Here is a 19,661-nt window from a genome sequence, read left to right on the forward strand (position 1 = left end):
GAATAGATTGTGTTGATACTATGGAGAGGCTCAATGGTCAGAATTTGGCTTCTAATGGAGACAAAAGATTTGTTAAGACCCATTGGAAATTGCTAGACAATTTTAGTTTCTTGAGAACTCGTAAGTTCTTTAAGAGATCCACAATTGCAATCTGGTATTGGGATGTAAGAACTGAGTTTGTCTTCATACGTCTTCAAAGTTGTGAAGTAAGAAGGAAGTGAATTTTGTTCCTATCACAGTTCAACAATCAACTTCTTTAGTTGGTAGATCATCATGGCATTTTCTTAAGAAAATCTTTCCTCAAGGTCTACCTATACGGCTCGGGCATCATTATCAAGTTGTTGTGTATTTTCTTCTTGCAACACTGTTGGCGATCAACTTCTTTAGTTGGTAGATCATCGTGACATTTTCTTAAGAAAATCTTTCCTCAAGGTCTACCTATACGGCTCGGGCGTCATTATCAAGTTGTTATGTATTTTTTTCTTGCAACACTGTTGACGATGTCCTTAGTGAGAGCATTGAGAAGCCATGAAAATACCATGTCATTGCAATGTCACCAACTCTGATAATCGAAAGACGAAGAAGACGACCTAGGAAGTGAGTCATCGACAAAGACAAACTTGTTCTTTGCTGAGAGTGCCAAGCGCATGGTTCACTTCCAAGTCAAATAGTTGTCTCCGGTGAGAGGTGTAGAGACTAAGATAGCCCCTGGATTATCTGACTGGTGTATAAACAATGGTGACAATGATTGACCATTGTCAAAATGGATTTGGTTGATGTCAGTGGCACTTACATGATTTGGAGTTGTTGACGTCATGAAGAAAAGGGAAGCAGAAGACCGAGCGTTCTGCTATGATACCATGTAAAGTTGCAAACTTTAAGGTGCAATTGACATTGCAGATACACGAAAAATAGAGAAGGAAGAAAAGGTAATATTTTTCCTCTTGTTAACATTACAAAAATACATAACAACTTTATAAATACATGCATGTTATTCTCCTTGTACGTAGGAAGATATCACTCCTAAGATTATGGACATCTTAACAGATTGTACAACAAAATGATAATGTTGTTGCTGATAATAAGACATTTAGCTGAAGTTGTTAGACTGGCTTCAACTAACTAGGTTGGCACCTGGATCTCCTTAGCCGGTTTGGTTGCTAGATGAGGATGAAGCTTCAACTGATTTGATGGCGCTAGGATCTGTGTGATCGGGATATGCGATTGAATTGAAAATTATTGTTACATGTGATTACATGCATATACTGAAGAGTTAACTATGGATGTGATAATACTTGAATCTGAAACCAATTAAAATGTGTGTGTGTGTGTATTTTTAAATTATTGCTTTGGGTTGCTAAGCCAGAGGAAGCCCCCCTCCATACCGACCATATATTGGCAAGAGATGCCCTCCATGGGTTTCAGACCATAAACCTTTTATGTCAGCTAGCCAAAAAGGTGAAGCTCTTGTGGGCTAGTCAGATGGTTCATAATGAGTTATCAAAAGCTTCATAGATAGGTGGCAAGAACGCTTTTCAAAAACTCACTTCGAAAGCGCAAAACTTCTCGCTTTTGAAACTTGATAGAAATTTTGATTATTCTACGCTTCTCTTATATTTTCCACAAGTTTCTTTTATATTTCTTTACATGATTCTTATTCACTTCTCTCATGTTTTTTTTTTCATATTTTTCATGTGCTTTCTTTCACTCTTCTCACTCACTTATCATATACTTTATTTAAATTGACAACCATCATTTTTAGATTTTGAGAAGAATTTAATTCTTACACTATAAAATCACAAAATTTAAGAATAATCATTTTTATTTTATTTTTTATTCCCTTCTCTTTTGATTAGTATTTTGTTTCTTACTTTATCACATATCACTTTTTTTATTCATATTTTGCTTTTAAAATAATTTTTTGTTTGTCTCTTCTTATAAATTTTAAAATATATCACTTCTCGCTATATGCATCTATAGTGTTTTGGTGATAACCTAAATTTTTGTACAAAGAGCATATATCCATGAAGACCACTGGTGGATCCACATTATGGATAGGGTAGGCATGTGCCCACGCTGACTCAAAAGAAACCCCAAGGGGGTAATGGGTCGGGTAGGCAGTGCCTACCCTGACCCGATGACTATGTGGGTGCAGGTGTCTCGATGGGTGATGACCCAACCTCGGAGGCCCGATCCCTACTCTCTCCATTTATCGCTCTATCTTGAACCATCTTTTTGCACCCTGAGTGTCGATCACGTGTGTGCGATAGGCGATAGCATTTCGTTTAAGCCCCTATGGATTAACTAACTACCATTTTCTTGATATATATATATATATATATATATATATATATATATATATATATATATATATATATATATATATATATATATATTAAATAATATTTGGTAATGACACCATATCGTACAAATGCCTCTTGATCTTTGTGGTGCAGGTTGTTTTGATCCAATCCAACTTCATGGATGGATTCAACATATTCAAAATAGTCAAAACAAGCTTTCGGATCATGTTTTTCTCAATAAAAAAACATGATTTTATGCCCCAAGAAAGTATCACGGATTGTAGGTTGTTGATTTTTGAAATCTTATAAAAATCTACCTGAGTATCTTAATTGGATGATTTAAGAGCTAATTACCACTAACTTAAACATGTACATCACAATGAAAGGTTCCTGTCATGAAAAACAATGCAGCTCTGCCCCTGCGCCTCCCTAGTCAGCCACTTGACAGTGCAAACAAGCCTGGCATACTTCTCGAAGTTGTGCAGATTCTCACTTATTTAAATATGATTATAACAAAAGCCTATATTTCTTCCATTGGAGGGTGGTTCATGGATTATAAGGCTTTTTTTTTGTTTATTTTCTAATATAATTTAAGACACCCATATGAAGTTACTATAATAACCAAGCTAACTTGGTTTCAACTTCTGAACGCTATCCTAAAAAGAAACTAAAAGGAAGTTGGTGGCATTGTGATTTGTTTGGTCTTGAACTAAGCATTTGACATTGGGTAAACTATATTGTGCAGTTTATAGGAATGGATTCCTCTTGCCATCTATAATGAGAAGGTTGATTGGTATTTAACCGTCAAGTGAGTGCACATCAATCGAGTTAACAAACACTGATCAGCCATAGTTGCTCAGAAGTTTGTGTTGTACATGCCGACCTAAAATGCAGTGTGTTGAATGGTGAACTCTGGACCCATAACACTAGAGTTGTAACAGCGATGCATGTAACTGATAAAGCAACTAGTTTGGCTATTACAGACACCAAAAGGCTTTCTAAGATCAAAGAGCTTTTGTGCAATGTATTGAAAGGTAACAACAAAAAATAAGGGAGGAAGCACAATCATTTTTTTGGGTCATACTCACACAGAGATGAGGCTCAATCAGATTATGTTTGTTGATCGAGACTATGAAAGAGGTGATGAGGATGACAAACTAAGGTCTTAGGTGACTGTTATGGATTATACTGAAAAGGATTATTCAATGGTCATAATTCGCTGCAAGAAATGGCCAAAGTTTCTTTTTTATATTGTGTGCACTTTGATAGATATGCAATATGTAGTTTTTGACTCCACCTCACTTGTCTCTCAATATTGTTGTGGTCTTGTGGGTGGTGACCCCTCCTCACTCGGACCCCACAACCAACAGAATAGGGCAACATCCTTCGGCTGGTCATCCATCATTAGCTCATCATTGTCCTCTGGTGCACCAACGTAAAAATATAAAAAAAACATAAGGCCAATTGTAAAAAGTATGTTAGAGTGACTGTTTGATTTTTTTTAAAACATGTTAATATATTTCAGTTTTCTTTTAGTTTATCTTTTGTTCATTAGATTAGTGCTTTAATTTACTGACTTTATGATGCTCCTCTTCATTTTGAGTGGGTTAAACCTTTTCTAACTACTTATAAAATATTTATGATATTTTTTGTAGATTTTTTGAAAGATTAATTAATTAATCGACTATTTATTTGTAGGATGTTTGTGTTCCTTTCCCACATCTTCCTGAATGCATCTCAAGATCGAAGCTTGTCACACTGCATTATCCATGAAAGGTACTTCTTCTGATCTTTATATCAAATAAAACTAAATTTTGAAGTATAAAGACACGTTATTATGGTACTCTACGATTCTTCAATAATAATATGTTGTTAGTTTTAACAAAGGTTCCTAATTATAAATATCATACATCTAATTCTACAAGTTTCTTTAACGTTGTTAGTATAGTTTATTGTCATAGAAAATTTTATTTTATTTTTGCAGTGCATTTGTGCCAACCCTAGTTTAAATTCCTGACTCTGCCACTGCTGAAGACTAAAACCTGCATCTACCGTTCCACAAAGCTCTGAAGGCCAGAACACTAGCACACTCCAATCACTGGTAAGAACAATTCATGGGGTTCCTTCACATGACTTGTATTGAGTGGGGCACCTCCCCATAAATTAAATGAAGTCTAGAACTAATTAGAATTTCATTCACTATGTCAATTGTAGTTATGTTCTTTTGTTTTGTAACACCATTATGCTAAAAAATATAAGGTGCAATGTTTTGTCTATGTATTACATGTTCTTCACAAGATTTAATAAACTCATGAGATAAATATTATTCAATCCTATCAAATCTAAATGAAACAATTTTGCCATTGTAGAAATTTTTAACTTAAATCTTAAAAATTCTAAATTTCTTGAATGACTCATCTATTACTTTTCATATGATAAACATAAGCAAATTTAGGCAAATCATCTATAAAAGTTATGATATACATATTACCCCCACAGGTTAGAGTATTTTTTAAATCACAAACATCTCTATGTCCGAGTTCAAGAATTTTAGAATTTTTTCCCACTATGAAAAAGTTTCTTAGAGAACTTTGCTTGAATACACATATCATATTTATTATAATGATTATGCTTCTTGCAAATAGGAACTAATCCTAATTTACCTATTTTTTTAATGAATCCAAAATGCACATGACAAAGTCTAACATGCATACATCAAGAGAGTCAAGCAAGTAAACAAACACATTCAGTTTAAACAGTTCATCAGAAACAAAACTTTTTTCAACAAATACATGGTTATTCGATAATATTATATTGTTGGATTCAAAGATAAACTTAAAGCCATGTGTGGTCATTAAGAATGCTGATACAAGGTTCTTAATCACAGTGGGTACATGGTACACATGCATGAGGATAAGACATTTCCCAGATTTGAATGTTAGTTCCATAATCCATGTTTCTTTAACCTTTGTAGGATGTGAGTCTCCCATGTAGACTTGATTGTCTTCTCCCACAACATCGTATGTTTTAAACATACAATGGTAATTACAAGTATGAATTGTAGACCTTTAATCCATATACCACCCTCTATCCATTTCAACCATGAAAACGAATCTTACTACAACCACTAGGTTCTCTTCGAAAGCTTGTTCCTTGGTGCCTTGTTTCTTAGGACTCTTGCATAAAGCCTTGGTTTGCACATACATAGCATGAAACAATTTCATGTTTAGATTTCTTAAAATATTTGGATTTATTATTTTTAGATTTCAAACCAAGCTTGAATATTGGCTTATGATCCAGCATATTCACTTTGGTACCAACTTCTTTGACTTTCTCTTTTTTATTTCTATGACAAGTTTCTTCTTCAATACAACGATGATAATTTTTCAATAATAGCAGCCTCTTGAAAAGACTCATCAAGATTTATAGCTTTCACCCTAAGTTGATGAATCAATAATTGCATTTCATCAATTTGGGGTAGAAGTGGTTTGTTATCATTAACTATAAAATCCATATATTTATTAATTATGAACTTTCGGTTACCTGCATCTTTTGTATTGTATTTGCTCTAAAGAGCTTCTCACAGTTTTTTTGTAGAATCTACTTCAGAGTAGAGATCAAACAAGGGCCAGACAACATATTCAAAATGTGCTCTTAGCACATATAGTCATCTTCCATCCACTTTTGTCGCTTCTTGTTCTCAACAATGATATATTCTTCTCGTTCAGGAGAACATGGTTCAATGAGCATGTACCCCTCCTTGGCAATGGTCAAGAAGATCATGACCTTGTTCTGTCAGGGTTTAAAGTTGGTCTCATTAAACTGAGATAATTTGAAAATCTTCTGGTACCTGATCTTCAGAGTAGATGCCATGGAGCTAGAAATGTTGTTTTTAAATTGTTGGATATTTGGTAAAAAAAATCTCAGATCGTTGGGACCGAATCTTGGAGGTGCACAACAAAGGCATTGTCTTGAAAGCAATAGTTGCCACACCAAGACTCAGTCCGAGTGCAGTAAGGTTTAACATAGCTCCGCTTTTAAGATACAACCAAGCATGTACCTCCCATGCAATACTAACCTCCCCTAGCACTAGGTAGGTTAATCACCACGACACAGTTACCCTAAATAACTTAATAGGTAGCGAGAATTAGAGATGCTCGAGAAGAGGCAAATCTTTTTCCATATAAAGCAATCGGGATATACCAAACCAAGTGGTGCAAGGTAACTCGCCCATCATGGGCGACCACCGACCCGGCATGAGCACCATGTGTCACTAACATCCTATTATGGATGACCACCGTCCCAACATGAACACCATGTGTCACTAACGTCCCATCATGGGTGACTACCGTCCAAACATGAGCACCACGTGTCACTAGCGTCCTATCATGGGTGACCACCATCCAAACATAAGCATCACATATCACTAGCATTTTATCATGGGTGACCATCGTCCTATCATGGGTGACCACCACTACAACATGGGATTCATGTATCATTGACCTCTCAACATGCTTACACGTAGAGGCTATCCAAAAAAGATATGTGTCGCCTCTTAAAAAATCATAAAAGACTTTTTGAAAACTTTTAAAAGCTAAAGCTAGGTCTGAATCCAAATTCAAATATTAATATTAATATTTAATATTTAAAGTTCATTTTGACAAACCCAAGATCTAATGCACTTGAGGGCTTTGCCTTCTAAGACAACCCTTCTCATTATAAACTTATTAAGTTTTCCAATAATGATCAATACATGACACTATTTTTCATAAAATAAGTTTTTTCTTCCAAAAGACTTTCTAAAACAACTAGCGTAAGAAAGAGTTATTTTGCAAAAAAAACTTAATTTCAAAAGGTTATATTTTGAGTCAAATAATAACATATAAATGATAATCAATTAATGAATCCAATAAGCTAGAGAAGCCCACCCACGTGTCGTCTCATCTCTAATTATAAAGGAGGTAGGCCTATTTCAGAAACCATAACGTAAGAAGCCCTTGCGGTGATGTCCACACAGGACACGCCACCCACTCTCTAGGCCAGGGCCTCACTCAATGTGAGTTGTCTTGCAGTTGTTCAATACAAGTGATTGTTTTTCTCCTTTTGTTTATTCAATATGTTGGCAGGTAGAAAGGTCGTTCTCTAACACGTGAAGACCCAAAGAGCAAAATTAAAGGACAACAATAAAAGGAAAAAAAAGGTGGTATTATTATTTTTAAAATTCTAAAAGAAACCACCCTTTGGTTTCATCATCTTGCATATGGGGGAAGAGGACTCATTTGTCCACACTGGATTCATACCAAGATCCAATATCTCTCACTTGGGCATATAGGGCGAACACCCATATTTTATCATAACCAGTGCATTATGTGTTGCACTCATGATATTATGTGGTTTTACATACTCTAGTTGGATATATCCATATCATGAGGCTATTCACAAACTAGGTTATTTTTCTATCATGTCATAAATTTTAAGTATTCACCATTCACTGTATATTAAGTCATGCAGTCCAAGAATATATCATAATGTGGGTCTCACATAGTCATGGAGATTTTTGGCTTTTTCATGACTATGCACACAAGTGGAGTAATATGAAATTTATTAATTCATAAATCTCTGATTTTCCAAACATAGCAAATTCTCGCACTTTCCATGTGCATTATCACATGTTGATCACTACCTGATCATTTCAGACCAGTATATCCAGATCCAAATAGTTATAAATATAATTGATCAACATTATGCAAAACTTTAAAACATGAAAAATATCCTTTCATGTATTCATATCAGCATACTATAGGGAACATTATGATTATTTATCATAATTAGAGATAAATATCCTCGCATGATTGTGCAAAATTATAATTTCGCTCCTAGTTTTTCAATGCATTGCATTTAAACAATATTTGCATTAAACAATGACATCATGTGGTTTTACATATACTAGTTGGATTTTTTCTTCATGATATATCCCTATCATGAGGTTATTATTAAACTAGATCCATATCCAATGAGAGTTATCTCATTATCATTTGGATATCCTAGATATGATAAGTCAATTATAAAGCTTTAATCAAACCACAAGTTTGAACATTTAAGTTCAGATCCATTACCGGATCCATATATATATCCAAATCTATTGGATTTGTAGGATTCTATATTCAAATATGACTTCAGATGTCATCTATCAAGTCCAACACGATCCATATTAAAATGAATCTTCATACAAGCTTAAATAAAATTATGGATCTTACAGGATTTGACCATAATCCAAATCCATATATGAAACTATATATTTCAAATGCCAATAAATTCATATTACACATCCAGTGTTCCACTTATTTGGATCTAACTGTGTAAACCCGAATCCATACAAAATTATACATCATAATTATATCCAAATATCTGCCCTAACACTATCCAGATTAAACACAGAACTTGGATTACATTTAGATCCATATAGTATATGTATATCTATTTAGATTTATCTCTGGATCAATTCTGGATCCATATCACATATATACTTATTCGGATCCATCACAAAATTGGATCAAACTAGATCCATATCCCATATCCTAGCATAACACTCAACCAGATCCAATCATAAATCTTGAATCAAATCTAGATCCATATTCTATATACACTTAACTGGATTCAAAAACATGAATCAAATCTAGATCCATATCATGTATCCGGGTATCTGAAACCAACACTAGATCTATTCAAGTTCAACAAGATCGAATAACAATGTCTGGATCCAAAATTAATTCAACTGGATATATGCCCAATAAATTTAAACTATCCAGATCCATCCAATATGCTTTATTGGATCCAACTAGGTTTATGTTACCTTACTAGATCCAAACATCAGATCTAATATCGATTAGATCCAATCTTGAACCAAGTATAAGATCAAATGGATCAGAGTCTAATATTGACCCAAACAACAAATCTTACAATTAAACTTGATCTATGTAAAAGAAAACTAGATCAAACCATACTAGATTCAGATATTAACATGAACCAAAACATAAACATAATATTAAGCATAAGAATAATGCAATAACTTAAAGAACTTTTGAATCCAAAAGTTTTACTGAATCCAACCAAGTCTTTTACGTAAATACTTGTACCAACTAGATCCAAACCTATCAGGATGATGCTTTGGGATGTAATCTGCTAACCAAAAGCACTTTTCTGCAAAATAAAAAAAGTTAGAAATAATTCTGAGTAAAATAGAACATTAAAAACATAATATCTTCGAGTTAAACATAAAACTTAAAGTGGTCATCTATAATTTTAGAAAATATGTCTTTGTATCGAGTATTAACCAGAACATTAAAAGAACTTTCTGAATTAAACAGAAAATTAAAAAACTGAGGTAGTTCTGTGAAAGAAAAAAATGAACATAAAATCCTGTCTCGGATAATATCCAGAGGACATGCCTATTTCTAGAATTACCCAAAAAATGGAGCCCATATTTTTTTTAAAAATGTAATAAGTAGGAAAGGGCTTGGGCGGCATTGTAAATTTGCTTTTTTTTAGGTCACTTTTTCGTAAAAGGGTAACTCTTAGGGTTTCCCCCTTTTAAGAAAAGGGGAAAACAAAGTGAGGAAGAGGGACGGGGGAAACGATCGTCGCCCTAGCTGCCACCGCCACCGAAAGATCTGACAACCGCCTGGATGGCAAGGGGATCTCGTCCTCAGCTCTGCCTCCTCGCCTGAAGATCTGGCAACAGCTCGGCCGATGCAACGACCCCACAAAAATGGGGGCTTTCTACCATCTTCTGGCCAGAGGTTTCCAGTGAGCATATGGTGGGGATCTCTATGGCCACCATCATTGATTCCACCTAAAACAAAGCTTCCTTCCTTCTCTTCGATGGTCGCCCTGTGTCGCTGTTCCTGGAATCCACCCATCCGACAGAGCAGCGATGCCCTTCCAGTGAAGTCGGCTCCACCGCCTCACCTGAAGAAAGAAAGAAAAGATAAAATGGGGGGTGATGGTCATAGCCATCACCATGAAGTTTGACAACCACTTGACCAACACAACCACCCCACGAAAATGGGGTTTCTCTACCACCTTCTGACCTATCTTGGAGGAACAACCTTCATCACACGATCTGCCGCTACTGCCTGCTTCACTAGTAGATAGATTGTTGTCCATATGTCGATCCCCTAGGTCTGCTGCATCCTTTTCTCTGATGCCTGCATCTCCTTGAGGTCTCCAGCTGAGCAAAGAGATCAGCCAAATCGTTGATGTCGTCTTCTGGCTCGGCCAGAGGTGTGTCGAGCCCAACCTTTGCATATTCAAACACATCTATGCCTGCAACTTGACATTTATGTTCTAAAAATAGGAGCACACCTCAGATTCTTGTCGCTTGCTTATCATATGCAACCCCATCACTCGAAAAATCAAGGTTTCAGCATCCTTTCTGGTGGGATGGATGTGATCGTTATCTCGGCCACCTTCTGGTCCCGATCGAAGATGTCAACAAAAATGCCCGAGCCCAAAACCTTATCACTCAAGGAAGGAGAGAACATATGAGGGGGTTTTCACTGATGCCTTCCTCTACACCTCACCCACAACCGACACCAGGGTTCAGACTCGGTGGGTTTTTTAGGTGGCCTCTATTCTTTTGGTGGTGGGCGCTTGGACTCAGAGTAGAGAAAATTCATGAAATTATGCGGTAAGCTGCGTGCTTTCATCGTTGATTTCAGGGCTTCCATTTATGCGACCTATAGCAACTTCCTTGCATCATCGAAGGGCACTGCAACAACAGTGGGGTGACGGCATTGAGGCAGAGTCAATCCTTAATCACAAGGTCGCCGCTCAACATCTGGATCAACTGGTTGTCGAGGCAAAAAGATTTTGGCAATATGGCAGTTTGGGAGAATCACCGAAAAACTGAGATTCTTAACAGAATTCGACGAATTCGTGGGCCAATTTGGGGATGCAATAGTCGGCGTTGAGGTCCGACCACTATGAGCATCGATTGATGCCTTAGTGGGTGTTGTTCTAGCCAATTTTTGCATTCACAACTTAATTTGGGTTTTTGTTTTGAAGAGAAGACATTCTTGGGTGGGATTATTTCAAATGGTCAGTCAATGGTTTTCGTCAAGGGTTACTTTCCTCCACTGACACGCTGATCTTCTGGCGCAACCCCTCACAATACTTTCCTCTTTTTGAGGGTTTCCCTCTCCAGCATTCGATGGCCTCCAGTGACCCAAAGAAAATATTTTTTTTGTGCTCACCCCTTTTTTTTGTTTTTTCTGTGGTCGCCGCCACTACCAAGGGTTCTGGCAACCGCTTGGAAAGATCCCGATGTTGTTTCTTTGACAATGAGAGAAGTCCCCTCATCATAGCAGCTGTAATTGTTGGGTGTAACAAGGGAGGTACATCGTCCGACTACTTCCTTAGTACCTGTCGATGAGTCACTGGTGGGATTCATGGTTTTGTCACCTCTATTGCCTCTCATGCCGATCAGAGGCACTGTGATGGGGGAGGTGACCCAGTAAATCGTTGCTCCACCCGTACCGCATGCATTGCCTACAATGTCTCTCCCGCTGCAAGGTTCTCCTTCTCGGCAGCCTGCGGGTGGCGTCAGACCAGTGGCTGCTATCGCTAACTCTGCCCTAGGCAATTGGGCCTCTGTTGCCTCTCCTGTGACGCATGCGCCACCTGCAGCGTCTATCCTGCTGTAGGGATCCGCTACTCAAGGTGTCTGGCTTTCAGACCCTCTCCCGTAGGTCTAATGAGTGAAGTCGTTCATCGGCAGGGGGTTGGCCGAGACGTCATCTGAGCATAAAATCTGCTTTGGTATTGCCTGGAAGGAGTGTCTCGGGACAGGGTAGACGTATTGGGACGTGTCTTTGAAGAGATAAAGCAGAGAGTTGCAGTTCATGGCATTGGGACGATTCGACCCCATCACCTGTGTTGCACCCTGTAAATGAAGCAGCCATTGTTCTCTCCACTACGAGCATTAGGTTTTGGTCAACGAGTCTTTGTACGCACACATTTAAACCATAGCTCTGATACCATTGTTAGATTTAGGATCAGGGTGTGCATAGGAAAGACTCCAGTAAAAGATGATTGAGGAGTTGATTAACGGTCTGCATTAGAGGAGATCCTTGAATCTCTTCAGTTGTTCTCTGCAGAGACAGGGGCTGAAGAATTTAACCTTCCCTAGGTAGTCGTTATTCAGTCTAACTGACTCATTAGATTTTCAAACATGCTGAGAATCCAATGTGTAATGGACTCCACCATTATCATAGTGATGCGTATCTCAATAACCCACTAAATGGGTTATTGAATTTCGTGTGAGACTCATTTGACAACACTAAATCCGTACCAAGATCCAACATAGATGTGGCTACAAGTGGCATGCATAGGGTTGCCCGAGCCCAAGCCCAAGCCCAAGAGTCCACGGCCAACATGATGCTTAACATCACGTCCTCTTGAATTAGATTTTTGCAGATAACCAAAAAGAGATGTGACAAGGATCCCTGGGCTGGGCTTGGAGTTGGATCCTCCTGGGTGTGACAGGTAATGGGACATAAATATATACATTGACTAATGTAAAAATACCAATTAAATTGGAGAAGAAATGAATGAAACAAATTAAGGATACGTGGCTTGGCCAAAATCTATCGGATAAAGGTTCTCATGCATCCTCTCATCTCTTACATTGATCCAAATACCTAATCCAAACAAAGAAACAAATCTTCCACAAAAAAAGAGTGGGTCGGATCAGGTGATATGTCGAAACATAAAATATTTGATCCTTAAATATTTGTTGGACCTTGCTAAGACCAGCGCATGGGCTGACTTGGCCTTGCATTGGTTGGTTGTCCTTAGTTATGGTGAATTCAATCTTGTTGAATACGATTTACATATTGGCCGTTGACAGTGTTAGAGATGGTTAAAAAATCGTGTTTGTGTGAGCGTGAGTTTCGAGTCTGGTGTGTATTCAGACAGGACGGGGCTCCATTTTGTCGATTATGTGGTCATAAGGCCATGATAGTGATCCACTAAAAGATATCAGTGGCTCATCCTTATAATTAACAAGATATTGGCTGCTATAATCTTGGAATTATTGGAAGAATCCAGCCTTTTATAAATGTGATTAAAAGTCCCAGCCATGAGAGGTGGACTCACCACCCATGCACATGTTCATGTGGATATTTAAAATTGAGACAAATCCAAACCACTAGTAATTAATATATGGAAATTAAGTAGAATACATTTACATGCAGAACAAAAGGGAGTTGTCCGAATAATAAGGGACTTTTTACCAAAAGCGTGAACCATTCCAACCTTCTATCCCCTCATATTCCCTTCGATTCTTGAAATGGTGGCCTAAAATAATCGTCCCTATGGATCAAATGGGGAAGATGCATGCATGCAAAACGAGCCCCCATTGCCAAGGGGATCAGGTAATATGACATATGACGGTCCTCTATCAGACCCCAATTCTGACCATAGATGACAAAGCCCCAAATTCCCCCATGTATCCCTCACCCTTGTTTTCTTTTTCGATGGCAGCCTTGAAAAACTTCAATAGGGCAAAAGCCCACTCACTGGATATGGATGTGATTTGGGGGGGTGGGGGTGGGGGTTAGGCAGACCCCAACCAGTTTACAGAAATTTCAATTATGTTTCATTTCTTTTCTTTTTTGTTGGGTTGTGATTGGGGGTATCATATCAATTAGTCAGGGTTGGCAAGAGAAAGAAACTGTCATTCACATGGTTGGGCCAGAGAGAGAGGAGATTATGGATCGGAATCAAATGGTCCCTTTATCTCCTCTGTGGTCACATCCAATAACATGGCAGCATTCAAACATGTAACTCCTACACCAACTTAATGAGGCCCGGCCCCACTGAAAATGCTGATTACAAGAGATGAACAATTTCGTCCTGAATTAAGGGTTGAACGAGGTTAATACAGCAATCGATTATCCATGGCATGTTAACGCCCTTTTATCAAAACCCTTATGTACATTATATCGTACACTTTATTTTTTATACGAAAAAAAAGAAGAAAGGGTTAGATGTGCATGTAATGATGGAAGAGAGAGAGAGGATGTGGTAACAGAGGTGTGCGTGTAGGGTGCTGGCACATTAACGGTTACAGAAGCTCAGTTACAGCGCCAACATAAATACCGAAGCCAATTCCTCCGTTAGATTTCATTGCAAAGGGGACTAACAAGGAAAGACATCTTTCTCGTGGTACTCGTGGCTCCTGTAATCCTAAAGGAGGGACCTTATTCTGGTATATAAATAGCCGACCAAGCAAGAAGAAGACCAAGTGAGAAGGACTGAAGGTGGAGGAACGTGGAGAGAATCAATCAACAATTACAATGGCGGTTCTCTTCATCGTTGTCGTCCTAGCGCTTTCTCTCTATCTGTTGTTCATGTACGTGAGCAAGAGGAGGTGGGCGAAGGAGGGCATCCCTCCCGGCACTCTGGGCCTTCCTCTGTTCGGAGAGACCCTGAAGCTCATCTCTGCTTACAAGACCACCAACCCGGAGCCTTTCATCGACCAAAGAAGAGCTCGGTGAGTCTAATTGCTTCACTTTTCTTTTCTGTTTCAGTTTCCTAATTTCCGATGATTTCTTATTTGAGACTGCTCTCTCTCTCTCTCTCTCTCTCTCTCTCTCTGTACGTTGGCTGTGGAGAGAAGGTATGGGGACGTTTTCACGACACACGTGTTTGGGGAGGCGACCATCTTCTCGACGGATGCGGAGGTGAACCGCTTCATCCTTCAGAACGAAGGGAAGCTCTTCGTGAGCGATTACCCGAGTTCGATCTCCAACCTCCTCGGGAAGCACTCGCTGGTGCTCATGAAGGGGAGCATCCACAAGAGGTTGCATTCCCTCACCATGAGCTTCGCCAACTCCTCCATCATCCAGGACCACCTCTTCGACGACATAGAGAGGCTCGTCCGTCACAACCTCGACTCCTGGGGACACACCGTCCTCCTCCAGGACGAGACCAAGAAGGTGGGTACTCTTCTCTCTTCCTCTGGTATTCCTTTAAAAAACAAATTTGTTGGTTGGTTCCATTAGCTTTTGCTTCTTCTTCCATTGGGTAAGAAATTGAATATAAAAAAAAAAAAAACATGAATGCAGATCACCTTTGATCTGACGGTGAAGCAACTGATGAGTTTTGACCCTGGGGAATGGACTGAAAAGCTGAGGAAGGAATATCTGCAAGTGATCGAAGGATTCTTCTCCGTCCCCATTCCCTTCTTCCTCACCACCTACTCCAGAGCTCTTAAGGTTATTGCTTCTCTATTGCTCTGTTTTTCCTCTCGAGAAGGTGGAACCAATTAGTTGTTCCCATGCGAAGTTTGCCCATTTTTTTAATGAGATTATTTATTTATTTCTGAGTGGTGGGTTCGATATGCTCTTCAGGCGCGATCAAGAGTCGCGGAAGCTTTGAGAGCCATCGTGAAGGATAGGAGGGAGGAAAGGAGACAAGCTTTGAGGAAGGAAGAAGAAGAGGGAGGGGAGGGGAAGAAGGAGAAGAGGAGAAGAACCGATATGATGGAGGCTCTGCTACAGGAGGGTCTATCAGACGTGGAGATCGTGGATTTCCTTTTGGCGCTTCTGGTTGCAGGCTACGAGACAACTTCCACGATCATGACTCTGGCAGTCAAATTCCTCTCCGAGAATCCCAAGGCCCTTGCCCAACTAAAGGTAAAGAGAAAGAGAGAGAGAGAGAGAGAGCCCTGTCACTGCTCTCTCTCTCTCTCTATATATATAGAGAGAGAGCGCTCTGGCCCTGTTCTAGAGAGAGAGCTCCTGTTCTCTTACTCTTTCTTCCAACCCCACCCACCCACACACACACACACACCATCCCTATAATTAGTGAATTAAGTAATTAATTAGTGTGGGCACCAAAACTTGAGTCTAGTTGCTTTAGCCGGAGATTCGGCATTTCTTAATCTTTAATTACTTGTTGGCCCCCGTCATTGCAGTCTGGCAGAAAAAAGAAGATGCCTTTTGCACATAATGTGCCCATGTGGTGCCGTTGGGTTGCAGACATGATTAGACCAACTGTTCCAGATTGGTCTCTAGAGGACCCAAACCTCTAACCCCTTAGGTCCACAGACCTACTACATCCTCAGATTCCCTTTTCATTAATGCGGCAATCTTTCAAAGTTAATATTTATTTAAAAAATGCAATCATCGAGGAGTTATCTGTTTATCGGGTCGCAGGAAGAACACGAAGAGATCCGGAGGAGAAAACGAGAATCTCAAACGTTGGAGTGGAGCGATTACAAGTCCATGTCTTTCTCACACTGCGTAAGTCTCATTCCTCACATCAATAAATTTTAATTAATTAAACACTAACCCTCTCTCCATTTTGTTGATATTGGTTGTTTAAAAAAAAAAAACAGGTGATCAACGAGACTCTACGGGTTGCAAACATCATTAGCGGCGTCTTCCGGCGAGCTGTTTGTGATGTTCACGTCAAAGGTAAAAAAAAAAACTCTTTCTTGTGGGTTATAAAGAACTAAAAAATTTGCACGAGGGCGAACCTAAGTGGTGTTACTGGATAAAAATAAAAGTGGAACAGTCCGTCGATCTTCACGAACTGCTTTTCCTTTTATCATCTCCTTTCCTTTTCTGCGATTTAATTTTACACGAGAGAGAGAGAGAGAGAGAGAGAGAGAGAGAGAGAGAGAGGGTGTTTTGTCGAGCATGCGAGTGTCGTACTTGGTGGCCTTGGGACTGTGGTCTCAGTCGGAGTGGTTGATTGGTTCTAATTAATATTTTTTGGTTTTGGATATGGTTCAAATTGTAGGGTACACCATTCCCAAAGATTGGAAGGTCTTCGCATCGTTTCGTGCCGTCCATCTCGACCAGCATCTCTACAAAGATGCCCGAACCTTCAACCCTTGGAGGTGGCAGGTCCGTGCGCCTATCTCCCTTTGTTTTATTTACTCGTTAGGAAGTACACCACAGCTAGTAAGTTACCATACCGACGATGGCACGACGTAACACACACAGACAAACGTGCCATCCAAAAGCAATACAAACCTATAGATCACATTTATGGTATTAGATGTGAAAAAATACCTAAAACTATGATTTTTGAAAGAGCCTAACAAGATCTAAGGAAAAAGGGAGTCTAAGGAGAGTGTGTATATATATATATATATATATATTATGCTCACTTTTTTCCCGTAGTTTGAAGTGTAGATATTAACTGTTAGATGCGTTTAACTTACTCGAGAATCCACACTTGGATCATATTTTTTTGACGAAAAATGTACTTTTTATGATCCAATGATTGAAAAGCCGGTTTCCACTAAACAAAACCTATAGATCACATCTATGGTGTTACATGTGAGGAAAAAATACCAAAAAACTACAATTTTGAGGGAGCGGTGCAGAACCAAAAAGTGGTTAGAACCAACACATTTCTCTCTCTCTCTCTCTCTCTATATATATATATAATCACTAAAATATGAAAACTGAAAATATGATAACTAATGTGTGAACTGCGATTTTCATGATTTTTTTTTATTTTTTCTCTAACCGTACTTATGTGCTCTACATGCTTGGTTTTATAAGAAGACACTCTTGAATCATCCCATTTTGATGCATAAACCAGTTTTTTGTAAGGCTTTAAAATCAATGGCTCATAATCTTCATAAATACTCAAGCATCCAAAAATCTCAATTTTCATCGAAAATACAGGATCCCCGGTTGATTCCTCACAAATTCACCATGCCAAGCACATCCACATGGTTGAATTTGCAAAAAAAGGTGTTGAAAATGCCTATATTTTTAGTTCGCATATTCTAGTGACTATATTATATACAACAACAACAACTACGCCTTCATCCCAAAACAATTGGGGTCAGCGATATGAACCAAAAAAGAAATTCATTTTGGGTCTTCCACATGAATCCTTTTCCTCCAATCATTTCTATCCAACGCCATGTCCTCGGTGAGGTTCAAAGCATTCATATCCTTTCCTATTATATATAATCACTAAAATATGAGAACTGCAAATATGAGAACTAAGGTGATATATATATATAAAGTCAGTGTGCTACGTTTATTTGTTGTTTCAGAGTTGGAATTGTATCTGAACCACTGAGAGAGTAGATCTTACTAAAAAAAAACAAGGCCTTGAGCCCTTGTTTCTTTCCCCTGTTTATTATATTATTATTTTTAATTTGGGTGACGTGGTTTAATTAATGATCAGAGCAAGAAGAACGGATCAAGTAGCGGTGGCAATCAAGCGGGCGCCTTCACCCCTTTCGGTGGAGGACCCCGTCTGTGCCCCGGATACGAGCTCGCCAGAGTCGAGATCTCCGTCTTCCTTCATCATCTCGTTACCACCTTCAGGTTGGTTTTGGTGTCCCTCCGCACAGAGTATTCGGCTAAGCGATTTTAATAGTTACAACAACAATATGTACTAACAACTCATTCTGTTTGTTATGTGACAGTTGGGAGGAGGCCGAGGAAGACAAGCTGGTTTTCTTCCCCACCACCAGAACCCTAAAGCGATACCCCATCAAGGTCACCAGGAGGAATTCGTGCCGGTGACCACTTGTTGCATCGATCAAACAAGGGGGGGGGGGGACTGAGGGGTTAATTTGCTGAGTGGCATGCAGGGCTGAGCCCGGGATGTATAATTAGCCCCTTGTATAATGGAATATGATATTAGATGATAATACGAGTATAAAAGTATATATAAAGTATAATTTGCTTGAGCATCTCAACCATCATAACTTCATATATTTGTTCTTTTATAAATTTTTAAACTAAGAAATATGCTTTACACACGTTTTAACGTGATTGGGATCTAAAGGATCCTACCTACACAGTAGCCCTCACCTAAACTTGCACACTAGTGAATACTAGTGAGGGCGTCTCTCATTGATTTATATTTATTATAAAGAGTTACTGTGGTTGTTGCCATGAATTCTTTGAGTTACAAGTGCATTAGATGTCTTTTATAGGGCTTTTCTTGAATTTCAAGATTGTCGTTGTGATGGTCGTCACCTTCTTTGTTATCTCCTTCTGGACCAACCTTTCTCTAGGAGTTTTACTCTACTGGACTTATGTGATAGGTCTTTACGGGGTTGATCTTCCAAGTGAATCTTTCTAGTGGATCTGGATCCGAGTTTGGAATCATATACTTTAACATGATCCGTATGTTTTTCAAAAAAATAATTAAAATCAACAGCTCACAATGCATTTAAAACTTTACAACATAAAGTATTGTGTGCTACTGATTTTTAGCGCTCTCAAAAACACATCTAAAATTCATTATTCAATACATATTGCTCACTAAATGCATAAAAATCAAATATGTAAACTCCGATCAATGGAA

The 19,661-nt window shown here is 38.7% G+C and overlaps 1 protein-coding gene across 1 annotated transcript; it reads left to right on the forward strand.

Annotated features, from left to right (window-relative positions):
• Positions 1-14,464: 14,464 nt before the first annotated feature.
• Positions 14,465-19,047, forward strand: LOC149828114 (3beta,22alpha-dihydroxysteroid 3-dehydrogenase-like). The gene is made up of 9 exons (XM_090017389.1): positions 14,465-14,859; positions 14,986-15,304; positions 15,434-15,583; positions 15,719-16,003; positions 16,526-16,612; positions 16,708-16,786; positions 17,115-17,221; positions 18,528-18,670; positions 18,772-19,047. Exons 1-9 carry the CDS (start codon positions 14,663-14,665, stop codon positions 18,869-18,871), a joined length of 1,467 nt encoding a protein of 488 aa, XP_089873515.1. The 5' UTR covers positions 14,465-14,662; the 3' UTR covers positions 18,872-19,047.
• Positions 19,048-19,661: the final 614 nt, after the last annotated feature.

The sequence above is a fragment of the Nuphar pumila genome, chromosome 9, assembly GCF_984573655.1.
Source record: "Nuphar pumila chromosome 9, dmNupPumi1.hap1.1, whole genome shotgun sequence".
In the NCBI taxonomy this organism is placed as follows: domain Eukaryota; kingdom Viridiplantae; phylum Streptophyta; class Magnoliopsida; order Nymphaeales; family Nymphaeaceae; genus Nuphar; species Nuphar pumila.

Bases quoted from the DNA above. Each gene is read 5' to 3' on its own strand.
- LOC149828114 (XM_090017389.1), top strand. From the start codon at position 14,663: ATGGCGGTTCTCTTCATCGTTGTCGTCCTAGCGCTTTCTCTCTATCTG. The intron at 17,222-18,527 runs GTCCGTGCGCCT...ATTAATGATCAG, and splicing joins TCAACCCTTGGAGGTGGCAG to AGCAAGAAGAACGGATCAAG. The intron at 18,671-18,771 runs GTTGGTTTTGGT...GTTATGTGACAG, and splicing joins CATCTCGTTACCACCTTCAG to TTGGGAGGAGGCCGAGGAAG.